Source organism: Coptis chinensis, chromosome 8, assembly GCF_015680905.1.
Source record: "Coptis chinensis isolate HL-2020 chromosome 8, ASM1568090v1, whole genome shotgun sequence".
NCBI lineage: Eukaryota > Viridiplantae > Streptophyta > Magnoliopsida > Ranunculales > Ranunculaceae > Coptis > Coptis chinensis.
This window is the reverse complement of record NC_141463.1, coordinates 70,489,718-70,502,203: the sequence shown is the minus strand read 5'-3', so window position 1 is coordinate 70,502,203 and position 12,486 is coordinate 70,489,718. Positions and strand designations below refer to the sequence as shown.

At 46.8% G+C, this 12,486-nt stretch overlaps 1 protein-coding gene across 1 annotated transcript; it reads right to left on the bottom strand.

The window, feature by feature from the left end:
• Positions 1-6,435: 6,435 nt before the first annotated feature.
• LOC147482745 (uncharacterized) lies at positions 6,436-8,073 on the bottom strand. Its single transcript, XM_086579408.1, has one exon. The coding sequence runs from the start codon at positions 8,071-8,073 to the stop codon at positions 6,436-6,438; it is 1,638 nt and encodes a 545-aa protein (XP_086435534.1).
• Positions 8,074-12,486: the final 4,413 nt, after the last annotated feature.

The following is a 12,486-nucleotide window of genomic DNA, read 5'->3' as shown; positions in this document are numbered from 1 at the left end:
TTCCACCTCTGGGCGCCCCTTTGCCCTTCCGCCACCCCCCCCCACCCCCACCCCCCGCAGCCCTAACCTCCGCCTCATTAAAGGCGACTTCTTACAGAATACCACGACGTCATCTTAGAGCATGTCCCTGCCTTAACATACTACCCTCACTTGGTTCCCTACAAGCCGGGCTGTCTAGTAGCCACGGTATGGCAGATTGTAGTCGGCCTCCATTTGCCCCTCACCCGTCTTGACATCGAGGTGTGCAATCACTTCAACATCCCTCCTTGCCAAGGCATCGGCAATTTCTGGAGGGTCATGTATGCTGCGAACCACTACAACCGGTCCGAAGTCCCCAAAATAACAATCCCGACATGATCGCTCATTTTACATAAAAAGAGCACCAAGGATGTCGGCGTGGGATACCACTCTTTCGAAGTTAAGCCTCTAGAAAACAGCACTTTATCCTCCGTGTCACCTCCTCGGACAAGTTGTGGCACCATTACCCTCTTTACATCTCTGGGAACTTCCTCTCCGCGGATCTTCCTCCCGACCTGAACCTTAATCACCTGGCTTTTCTCCTAGCGGTGAGTCCGCCTCTCTACTAATCCCCTTTGGTATAGGTCTTTTGTTCTCCCATCCGAAGTTGACCGTTTTCTTTTCTGAGGTTGGCGTCCGGTTCGAAAATCGCGACCCCTACGATAATTTCTTTTCCACCACCTTTCGGAAGATTCGCGACCTGGGACCGGCACAATCCGCGGTACTTGGGATTGATCCTGTCACTGCCACTCCCCTCCTCTCCGATCCTCAACTGAAGTTTATTGGAAAATATTGTTCCCCTTTTTTCGCCCCCACCCCCAAAGAGAAAGCCTCGGGACACACCCCCTCCCAAGAAGAAGCGCCACCCCAAGAAAGCTTCCCCCCGCCACAGACCAGTCCGCTGTCCCCTACCTTCATCCTCTGCTTCTCCACATCATTCCGCTGATCCTCACCCTTATCGGTCCTTGACCACTTGGGAAGACCAATACTCGTCTCCTCATTCACCCTCCACAACTTCTCCCCATCCAGACATGGGCGCCCACAAACGTAAGCTCTTCGACAGCGACTCAGATGATGAGGCGGTCTCCGTTGTTGTCCCTACGGCCGCGACTCAATCCTCTCCTCACCCGGCGTCTAAACGTCCACGGCCTTATGCGTCTGAAGAGGACCCCGCCCATCAGTCCACCGAACACCCTACTGCTCCCTCTCGTGCCGAGCAGCGGCCTGGGAAGGAGGTGGCTCCCCGCTCCAAAAAAGGGGGCACTGAGCCCATTCCTACTTTCTGCCCCACTTTCAAGGTTCGAAACCGCACTCTCAACATCCACGATTCGGCCTTGGACAACGCTGGAGTGGCCTCTTCTCTGTTCTACGGGTCTCATCTTCCTAGAGACATGGCGTATGCTGACGGGGGAACGTTTGACTCTCACCGGACCTCATTTTACACTGGTTGGGAGAAGGTACTCTCTCCTTCGTACTGGGTGTCTTTCCCTTCCTCCCTCTGAATACTCTAACTTCAGTTACTTCTTTTCAGATGAGCTTGGACATCTCTTACATGATCCGAGGCCTCTTTGGTGCAAGGGCCAGGATCGACCAGTTGGATGGTGGCGTTGCCGCTGGAGCAAAAAAACGCGACGCGGACTTAGAGAAGCGAGACACGGGACAAGTTGAAGACTACCGCGGGCCGCCCCACCTCGCTTACATGGATAAGGTTAATGACCGCTTGAGTAATCAACGGGAAACCCTCCTAGCGCAGCATACCGCCGCTCTTGCCACCCTCTCTGAGAAGCACCAGACTGAAACGGCAGCCCTCCATAAGCAGCACGATACCGACATGGACGAGCTCCAGGATCACTTCCGAGCCCAGGCTGACAAGAGAGTGGCCAAGAAGATCAAGGAGGAGCATGAGCGGCTTATCAAAGAAGGACGGCTTCTTCCTAAAGCCCCGGCCGCTGCCCCCCTTTCTGAGGTTGCTGTACCACCTCCGGAATCTGCTCCCGTGGTCAATGAGGCCGTTGTCCTAGTGGCCGGGGTGATAGATGCTACTGCGGATGCCGTCATCGAGGAAGCCGCCGAGTCAGTGATCCATGAAAATGCTTGAGTGTGTTTTACTTGAAATGGCCCACTTTGTGCCCTGGCCAGGCTTCTTTTGCTGCAGTTTTGTAGTACTTATGATACATTTTGTTTTATTTTTACTCCCTCCGGTTGAGGATAACTGATTGTGGTATTTATCTTATATTTTGTCTTTATGCATTCCAAGTGTTCTTGTCGACATCCGATACCTGTGTGACTTTAGCAATAGTGAACCTCTATCATCGTCTTCATCTGTTTGGTCGGGAGCGCTCGATTCATTTGCCCCATGTTTAGGTCAGGGCCCCGCCCTTCCTCTCTACACATGTCGGACCCCTTGTCCGCAGCGAGAGGAAGCCTCTTCGCTTCCTCTTGCCGGCATCTCATATCTTGTCCGGAGCAACTCCTCTCACCCCGGCTCGTGTGAGACTTCGTACCCGTCATGGACAACTCTTTTTGCCCCGACTGAGTTCTAGACCTCTCGTCCTTGGAAGGCTCCCCCCTTCCGTTCCCTTTACTCTGAAGGCAGTAAAAATTCATGCGACATTACTCATCTCAAAAGTGCTAAGGTTTTATATATGTACAACTAGCTCATGCAGTTTACAGCCACTCCCATTACATTTACTCATGAAATTTTTTCAGCAGCCTTACATTCCACGGTTTTTCAACCGTTTTCCCTTCTAAGGTCCGCAACCTGTAGGTGCCCGATCCTCCCACCTCAAGCACCACATAAGGTCCCTCCCATGTTGGACCCAGCTTTCCCTCGCTCACTTTCCTGGTGTTGGGGGTCACCTGCCGAAGTGCCTTGTCTCCCACCTTAAAGCTCCTTAGTTTCACCTTCTTGTTGTACTACCGTTGGAGGCGGCGATGGTACTCTTCTAGTCTGATGCGTGCGGTGTCTCTTCTTTCTTCAGCTAGATTCATATCTCTGGCCAGGATGCCCCAGTTTGATCCATCCTCGACGGCTAAGGTTCTAGTGGTCGCTGCCACCATTTCTGTGGGTATCACGGCCTCCACACCATATGCTAACGAAAAGGGGGTCTCCTTGGTAGTGGTCCGCGGAGTTGTCCGATAGGCCCACAGTACATGATTGAGCTCGTCGGCCCAAGACCTTTTCTTGTCCTCCAGTTTTCTCTTGAGATTGTTTAGTATGGTCTTGTTGGAGGATTCCGCCTGCCCATTGCCCTCGGGGTTGTACGGGGCCGAGAATCCCTGCTTCACATGATAGGCCTGCAGAAAGCTCTTAACTCTCGATCCCGTGAACTGCGTTCCATTATCCGCAATGATAGCATAAGGCAACCCGAAACGGCAAATAATATTCTCCCACAAGAACTTGATCACTTGGACCTCCTTTACCAATTGCAGAGGTACGACCTCGATCCACTTTGTAAAGTAGTCCGTCGCGACCAACAGAAACCTCCTCTTACCTCGGCGTGGCGGCGCCCCACTATGTCGAGGGCCCACATTGCAAATGGCCATGGGCTAGATACACATCTGGCCGCTCTGCTTTGGGGCCCATATTAATTGAGAAAATCTTTGACATTTCTCACACTTTCTGGCGAATTCCACAGCGTCTCTTTTCATGTGTGGCCAAAAGTAACCTTGTGTTAACAACCTGTGCACCGTTGTCCGGCCCGCTGAATGGCTCCCGCATCTCGCCCGTCGCGGTCACACCGAAGCACCTCTTGAGCCGGCCGCCCCAAACATTTCAACAAAGGCCCGTTGAAGTTCCTTCGATATAATTCTCCTCTAATCAGTGTGTATCTCCGAGACGCCTGTTCCAATCTCCGCCTTTCACTAGGGTCGGTCACCTCAACCCCTTCCAAGAACTGCTTGAAAGGCCCCATCCATCCATCATCTCCCTCCGCTGTAATCATTACCTACAATCTTTCCTCGGTACTCGGTCTGCTCAGTTTCCTTATCTCGATTGTCCTTTCTTCAGACCCTGGAATGGCGGCGGCCACGTAGGCCAGAGCATCGGCGTGGCGGTCCTCCCCACGGTTCAGATGGATGAATCGGATTTGGTCAAACTTCGAGGCCCACGCCCGTAGTACCCCCAAATACCTTGCCATTCTAGGACATCTAGCCGCGAACCCTCCATTCGCCTAGCATACCACCAAATTGGAGTCGGAGTATACGGTGAGTTCCTTCACGCCCAGGCCTTCTGCCATTCTCATGCCCGCGATTACCGCTTCATACTCCACCTCGTTATTTGATGCTGCGAAGCCCAATTTCATCGTCTGCTCTAATCTATTGTTCTCCGGAGTGACCAATACCACGCCTATTCCGCTGCCTGCATCCGTTGTCGATCCATCGGCAAACACCCTCCAACCGTTCCGTACATCCCATGGGTTCAAACAATCCAGTTCCTCTTCTCTCTCGGGTTCCAAAACCATCTCCTCCCCCCAGGTAGGATCCTCTGCAAGGAACTCCACCAAGAACTCCGCCACTGCCTGAGCCTTCTCCGCCGTCCTAACTTGATACTGAATCTCATATTAACTAAGCATCACGGCCCATTTCAGCATTCTCCCTGACTTTTCTGCCCTCAGAGCCTGCTTAAGGGGCAAGTTGGTTACCACAATCACTGCGTGGGCTTCGAAATAGGGCTTCAACCGGTGGCAGAGAACACCAAGGCAAAGGCGGCGTGCTTCTACTACTGTACCTAGTCTCCGCATCTAACAAGGTCTTGCTCTGGAAGTACACTGGTCTTTCTACTTTATCCACTACCCGGATGAAGACCGAGCTGATCGCATAATCTGTGACACCCAGGTACAAAAATAACTTTTCTCCCACTTCGGGCCGCGACAACAGCAGTGTTTCCTCTAGATACCTTTTAAGCCCCCGGAATGCCTCTTCGCACTCCGCTGTCCATTTGAAATCCATGGTGTTCCTCAACAGCCGATACAGCGGCCTACATTTGTCGGATGACTTTGAGATGAATCTATTGAGAGCCGCGACTCTACCTGCCAACCGCTGCACTTCCTTCACTGTCTGTGGTGACGGCATCTCCACCAGTGATCTTATCTGTTCGGGGTTCGCCTCTATTCCCCGCTGTGTCAAAATATACCCCAGAAATTTCCCCGTGGTGACTCCAAATGTGCATTTCTCTGGGTTGAGTTTCAAATTGTGGACCCGCAGTATCTGGAACGTCTCCTTCAACCCCTCCAGGTGCTCTGGTTCTGACATGCTTTTCTCCACCATATCATCGATGTATATCTCAATGCCCCTTCGGATTTTGCCATCAAACATTTTCTCCCCCAATCGCTGGAAAGTAGCCCCTCCATTCTTCAACCCAAATGGCATCCTCGTATAGCAGTATGTGCCTCCTTCCACAACGAATGAGGTCTTCTCCCTCGATCAGGTCATACATCGCAACCTGGTTTGTACCCCATGGACGATCCATAAATGAGAATATCTTTGAATCCCGCCGTCCCCGTCTACCAATTCGTCCACTTTCAGCGGCATAGGATAAGCGTCGCCCGGACACTCGTGTTTACATCCGTGAAGTCAACACACATTCGCACCTTCCCATTTTTCTTTGGAACCGCGACTATATTGGACAGCCATTCCATGAACTCCACCTCTCTTATGATCCCTGCACTCTTTAGCCTGCAACCTCTTCCCGGATTCCTCCTGCGTATTTAGTTCTCATTCCCCTCATCTTCTGTCTCACTGGCTTCGCGTCCTCCCTCATATGTAAGCGATGACATGCGAATTCCGGATCTAAACCTGTGACATCCTCTATCCCCCAAGCAAATACGTCCTTGTTCTCCACCAAACATTGCACCAACTTATCTTTCCATTCGCCAGTCAGCCTCGACCCAATCGACGTCAACTTCTCCTCTCCGCCCTCTCCCAGGTTCACTATTTCTGTTTCATCTAAAGTCTTCGGAACCATCGCGGCCTCTTCCGCCCCTTCCACGGCCCGACACTGTAATTGCTATGCCGGCCTCTTCCTAGGGTTCACCGGTCCATATCCCGGCCCGTGGGACATCCTCTTAATTGTGTTCTGGTGACTGTTCTTGGAGGCCACCTGATCTCCGCGGACCTCATATGTTCCCGTAGGGGTAAGGAAGCGTATGACTTGATAATAGGTCGAGGGTACCACTCTCATCTCATGTATCCATCTCCTCCCCAGGATCGCGTTGTATTGGGAATGGGAGTCGACCACCATAAATCTTGAGAACACCGTCACCGAACCCGTTGTTACCGGCAGCAGAAGTTCACCCATAGGCTCTGTGACGCTCCCATTGAATCCATACAAACTGGTCCGCGGGGGTCTTAGCTGCCCCGGGTCGATCCCCATCTCCTCAAGAGCCCCCTCCTTGAAAGAAATCCATGGCGCCGCAATCAATCGGGGACTCTTTTGACCACATAATTACCCATTGCTATCGTAATGACTAGCGCATCCTTATGTGGAGTATCCACGGTTCGGAGATCTGCACTGGAGAATGCAATCCTCTCTTCCCCGCTCGTTAGCTCCGTGCCGTATCTTTGCCCTCGATGGGACTCATTGACTTGCTGAATGCTCGCTGTCCTCCTGACCTTATCCCGGTGGGCATTGTGACTCAGTGCTTCCCCACTGAAGATAACATTTATGGTTCCCAATATTCTTCCTGCGGTGGGCACCGGCTCCCTATTTTGTGGTTCCGCTACAAATTCCCTCATCACTCCCTTCTCTACTAATCTCTGAACCAACCATTTTAAGGCATAGCAATCGTTTGTTTCATGATTGTGCACCTGGTGATACTCGCAGTATGGCTTGTTAGGCATTTCGGCAGGAAAGGTTCGCGGCCCTTCATATCCCGGCATGTTTTTTATCAATGGCAGTATCTCACTCAACGGTCTCGCCAAGGGCACCTGTTCCACCTCGCGGTATGGCTTTTTCTCCCTCTGCTCCCTGCGCGCCATTTCTCTTCCCCTCCTCGGCCGTGATGACTGACCGCGGTACCTCTCCCCACCTCTGTCTTCTCCCTCTGTCTTTCTGCGCTCCCTTCCTTTTTCTACCGCTGTAACTGCCTTGGCTCCCCTCTTTGAGTCCTTCTGCATAGTGTCCTCATATCTAATATACTTCTCTACCCGCGGATATAGCTCGTGCAGTGTTGCAATCTCATTCTTCGCCACGGACAGATGTACCGCCGTCCCCAGTCGTAGCCCCCTCTCGAACGTTATTACCGCCGTCCTCTCATCCAAATTCTCCACTTTAAGTGTCTCCGCCTTGAAGCGACATAGATACTCCCTGACCGATTCGGCGGACCTTTGTCTGACATTAAATAAGGCCGCGATGTCTACCACCCTCCTCTTCTGATGTATAAAATGATCAACAAACGCTTGCTCCAACTCTTGGAAATTGGTTATGCTCCTTGACGGTAACCGATAGTACCAGTCGGAAGCCCCCCCTTTAAGACTGGCCGGGAACATCATACATCGCAGACCATCGTACCTCGCCTCTTGCCAGAGAGGCATCTGCTGCCGAAAGTGATGGATGTGATCTGCCGGATCTCCCGTTCCGTCGTATCTCTCGAATCTTGGCTGATTGAAGCGTTTTGGTACCTCAGAAGTCCATATCGCATCTGCCAGCGGGTTGCAGTTCAGTCCCACCACCACCTGACTGGCCGCGCCCGTTTGAACCTTCGTTTGCAGAAGATTCACCTCCCGGTCGTTGTTTATCATTTGTTGGACTTGCTCCATCGTTAATCTAGTCACCGGGTTGTCCACCAGAGTCGGTCCCTGTCCCTCCTCCTCTTCCGCCTTTTCGTTCTCCGATTCCTCCCCTATCTCTTCCCCGGACTCCTCCTTACTCCTCTCTCTTTCTCTTCTCAGCTCCTCATTTTCCTCCCTCAGCCTTTCAATCTCTTCCCACATAAGCCGAGCTTCTTCTTCTACCCTTCCCTCCCTTCGCTCTTCCCTTTCCTCCACCGCCGCTTCTGGCATTTGTTCTAGGACTCTTATCTTTCGAGGTCTACCCGTCGCCTTCTTTGGTGCCATTTCAACTGTCCCCACAGACGGCGCCAAATGTTACAACCCAATCCCTGTTACTGTCACTATTCACTAGTTCTTAAAGCACTATTCCCCCTCTCCTCTCTGTTGGTCGCTCTCCTCTCTATTCTTAGGTTTTCCCTCGTATCTTAATGAATCCCTCCTCCTTTTTTCCTCTCTTCCTCTTTCTCTTTATATTTGTTTCTTCCTCCATCCAGGCCCTCCACCTGTCCCTCCATCTCGCGGTCTCCTTCTCTCCGCGTGTAGGGTTTCGTCTTCATGACCATGTGCCTTAGTTCTCGATCCTGCGACGTCCATGGGCTAAATACCTTTTCGTCGACTTCGGGCAAGATCCTCCCTTTGATATTTCGGGCCCCCATACTACCACTACATCTACATTAAAATCAATATCCGTATCACTATTGCTTACATCACTCGAAACACTTTCCTTTCTTCTCTTTTTCTTTTCTAACTCTACACCACTTACAACTACATTACTGGGATCATCCGCTTTTCGATCCCCTCTACGAACTTATGCCAAGGTGTTATTTCCCCTTTCTCTCTTTTTCTTAGGTGCCTCACCACGACCTGAACTATAACTCCCCCCACCTAACAAGTTCTTAGCACCCATGTAGAAAGTTTTTGCTATATTCTTCACATTCTTTGTTCGAGGCATTGCTACAAAATAAATAGGGAAAAAAAACAAGTATTAGTACATATAACAAAAGTTGAATCAAAACTAAATGAATATTAACTCCTGTTGCATTCTTGGTTCATTTAGACATTAGACATCCAGCAGCCAAAATCCACAAACATGAGCAAACAAGGTCATAAGTTTACAATAACTAATGAAAAGATAAACAGTTCCAAAGACACACATGCACATCAAAAGGCAAAACTGGACAAACAATATTTGAAGAAAATAATGAGAATATTGGAGAGTAACTCGAACCAAATAAAATATTTGTATACATAGTTCATCTAAGCAATGGTAAAAGTTTTGAAAACCATTACCAAAAATTGATGAGTCTTGGAATATATATTATCCCTCGACACCATAAATGGCTCCATAACTCCTATTCCTCCATGATTGTTCTAGTCATTAGTTTCATGTCTTATCACTGAGAAGAAAACACTAACGACCTTCATAAGGTCTCTAGGCACAAAAATGCAAGTGAGTAATTTTCTTCTTTTGGGTTTTAAATGAATGTTACAAGCAGGAGCAGTGCGAGGGTCACCACAAACCCTTCATGAATATGTGATGTTATCTGCTGTTTGGCATTATGCTAATCTGGAGGGTCTCCCACTGTCAAGAGGGATTTTGGATTAATCTGCAGTGGAAACGCGTTATGCATAAGTCTCAGGGTCACTTGCAGCTGCTTTAGAAGCAGAAAAAACTTCCTAAGTGCCAAAGGTGATGGGAAGTGGAGGAGAACATTGTTGATTCTTTTTCTTTTGTCTGGGGTGATTGGATCTACACAGTTATTTTGTTTCATGAACAAGAATACAGTACTTTGTGGAGGATAGATATGCTCACAAATATGTGTGATGAGCGTGCTCGAATGTTGCAAGATTAGTTTAATGTTAGCATGAACCATGTATATACACTAGCCATTCTAGTTTCGACCTTTCACCATGGAAAGCAGCCATTGGCCATAGATCAGGTAATATATGAAAAGGAAAAAGTTTAATGTATATTCTTCTCTTGTAGGGGTATGTATATATACTTCCTGGCACCTAGTGTTTGTTAGGAACCGATCTTAAATTGATACCATGAGAGGAATTATTTCATCTATATTGTTCTCTTGTATAGGTCTATATATACATGAAAATCTTGGGATACAAGCTACATAAATATGTATATTAGCAAATTATGTTGCACAATGGATTATATTTCTCAAAAATCAAAACCAGAAACAAAACAAAACCAATGTCTAGGCAATAAGTACTATAAGAGATTTCGAATCACTTCCATAAACAACAAGATATATTTGCATCATGAAAGCACCACTAAGACCAGTACGTGAACCCCTTCAAAAGTCCTAACATAATACTTCTACCAGCCATTAAGACCAACACGTAACAAATATAAAACAACACTTCATCACCATTCCAACACAAACTCGTACTGCTCAATTATCTCTCCCAATAATTATCTCTCCGAATGAGAGGCAAATAAAACAATACTTCAAAAACAAACATACAATATAATTAAAAACGAAATTGCATTGTTTATTTACCGTTTTGTGGAAAGAACGAGATAGAAAAATTGAGGTTTGTCGTAACCCAAGAAATGGAGAGAGATAGACCGAGAGAAAGAGAGAGAGACTGCCCCTGCAAAGAGAGATCAAGAATTTGCCGCAAAGAGAAACCGAGAGATTATACCAAATCAATCTTTAATTTCGCAGAGACAGAATCAATTTTTGGTTTTTGGTGAATTAATTTTGTGAAGATGAGGTTGGTAACTGGTTTCTTTTTGGTTGGGGGTGTAACTGTTTGGAACTGGTTAATTCCGGTGTTTTTTTGTTCGGGCTTTGGTGAGGGGGTCTGCCCAACACTCAATGTTGAGCCCAACACAATTACAGACTCCAAATTGGGCCGGGTCTGCCCAACCCAAAATGGGGTCTGTCAATAACAATAACATGACTTTTTTTTATTCTCAACGTATTGGTTATGCTGTTTTGGGTGACTGGCGAGTGGCCGGAGTTTCAGTAAAACACAAAAAGACTATTTTTTTTACTGGTTATATTAGTGTTCTTTCTCTCCTAGTTTTTGTGGCAGTGTTTGTGGCCTCTTTTTCAGTATTGGTTTGATTTTGTGGCTGGATGTGTTTTGATTTATCATCTTTTATTCGTTCTCGGTGTTCGAACATGTGTGAACATGTCCTATTTCGATGGTTGTATGACTTAAGACTTAAGAATGGAGAACAAACATGGGGTAGTCCTTGTCCTTTCGATGAATCACTTAGTTTTATGGGTCATCGTCCTGAAACCATCCACATCATGGCTTCTTCCAATGGCTTTCTACATACTTTGTAGTTAAGAAGATTGTAACCCCTTGCATTCTGTAATCCAATGACCAAGCAATGGATTAATTTCCCAACACCTTCAGTAACAAGATATATAGTACAACACGCCTTGTTCTGCCAACCGTCGTCTACTGCTTCTTTTCTTTTGTGCAACAAGATCTTCAAGATATTGGAATATGGGTACTTAACCAACGCAAAAGTGAATGGTCTCTAAAACAAAAATTTATGGCGATTTGGTTCCTGATTTGATGTTTCAATGTGATTGGTTGTTGTTTAAGTGTTGTTGGAGGAATAGTACAAAATATCCCGATATATCGCAATATTTGGGGACATCTATCCATATTTCAGAAAAAGATAAATAAATATCACGATATGTTTAGAGATATATACGACTGCAAATATCAGTGATATTTTGATAATATTTGTGATATTTGTAATATTTGGGGATATTTTACGATATTTGGAGATATTTGGCGATATTTTGTATATATAACAATTTTATTTAATATTTACCATTATATTTCAAATAAATATAAATAATGTATCATGATATATCAAGAAATATCTACGATATTTGTCGATATTTTGGATATATCCACGATATTTGCATGTGAAACAATGTCAAATATCTCCAAAGAGGGGGATATATCCACGATACATATCTAGAAATTGAATATCGATAAATACCCATATCCTGATAATTTGTACTATGGTTGGAGGTGTCAATTTGGTACTGGTATGTCCAGTTTGGGTTGTGGAAAATATGGGTAGAGAAGATGATCAATAGGTCGGTTAGAACCCAGTTCAGATCTTGGTTAAGTGGGCCTTAACTTTTCTAATAGGTGTGGGCTGATTTTTTACATGAGCTGGTCTGTTATAATGATGTTAGGCCTTCGTTGTTTTAATGGACTACAAATGGACCAGTTTATATATGGGCCAGTTCCGACTTCCGATTGTGGGCTGTTTTTAATTTAGAGATCTGCCATTCTAATTCTGATTCTTTGCCTTCATTGATTTCCTGATTTTTTTTTTCCAGTTCCTCTTGATTCCCGACATGTCGATTATTGTCTTATCTGGTATCGTGGTTCTCAATCTATTGTTTTGTGCTTAAATAGTGAATGATGACAACAAAAGTAATTGATATATCCTGCTGCGTTGGTGTTTCAAGAAATTTCATGTCGTGGAACCAAAGTTTCTGAAGTTTGATGTTTGTTATACGCGTTTCCTTTCAGTTTGGGCTTGTTGGAGTATTTAGTATGGATTAATTTTATCTTGGGCCAGTTCTAAAATTGTCAGATGGTTTATTCTGGTTTGTTGTTCTATTCAGCGTTACTGTTTGAAGAAGCCTTACTGTTTGAAGAAATTTGTTGGCATCTCTCTGCGGTACTGGATAA

Bases quoted from the DNA above. Each gene is read 5' to 3' on its own strand.
- LOC147482745 (XM_086579408.1), bottom strand. From the start codon at position 8,073: ATGGCACCAAAGAAGGCGACGGGTAGACCTCGAAAGATAAGAGTCCTA.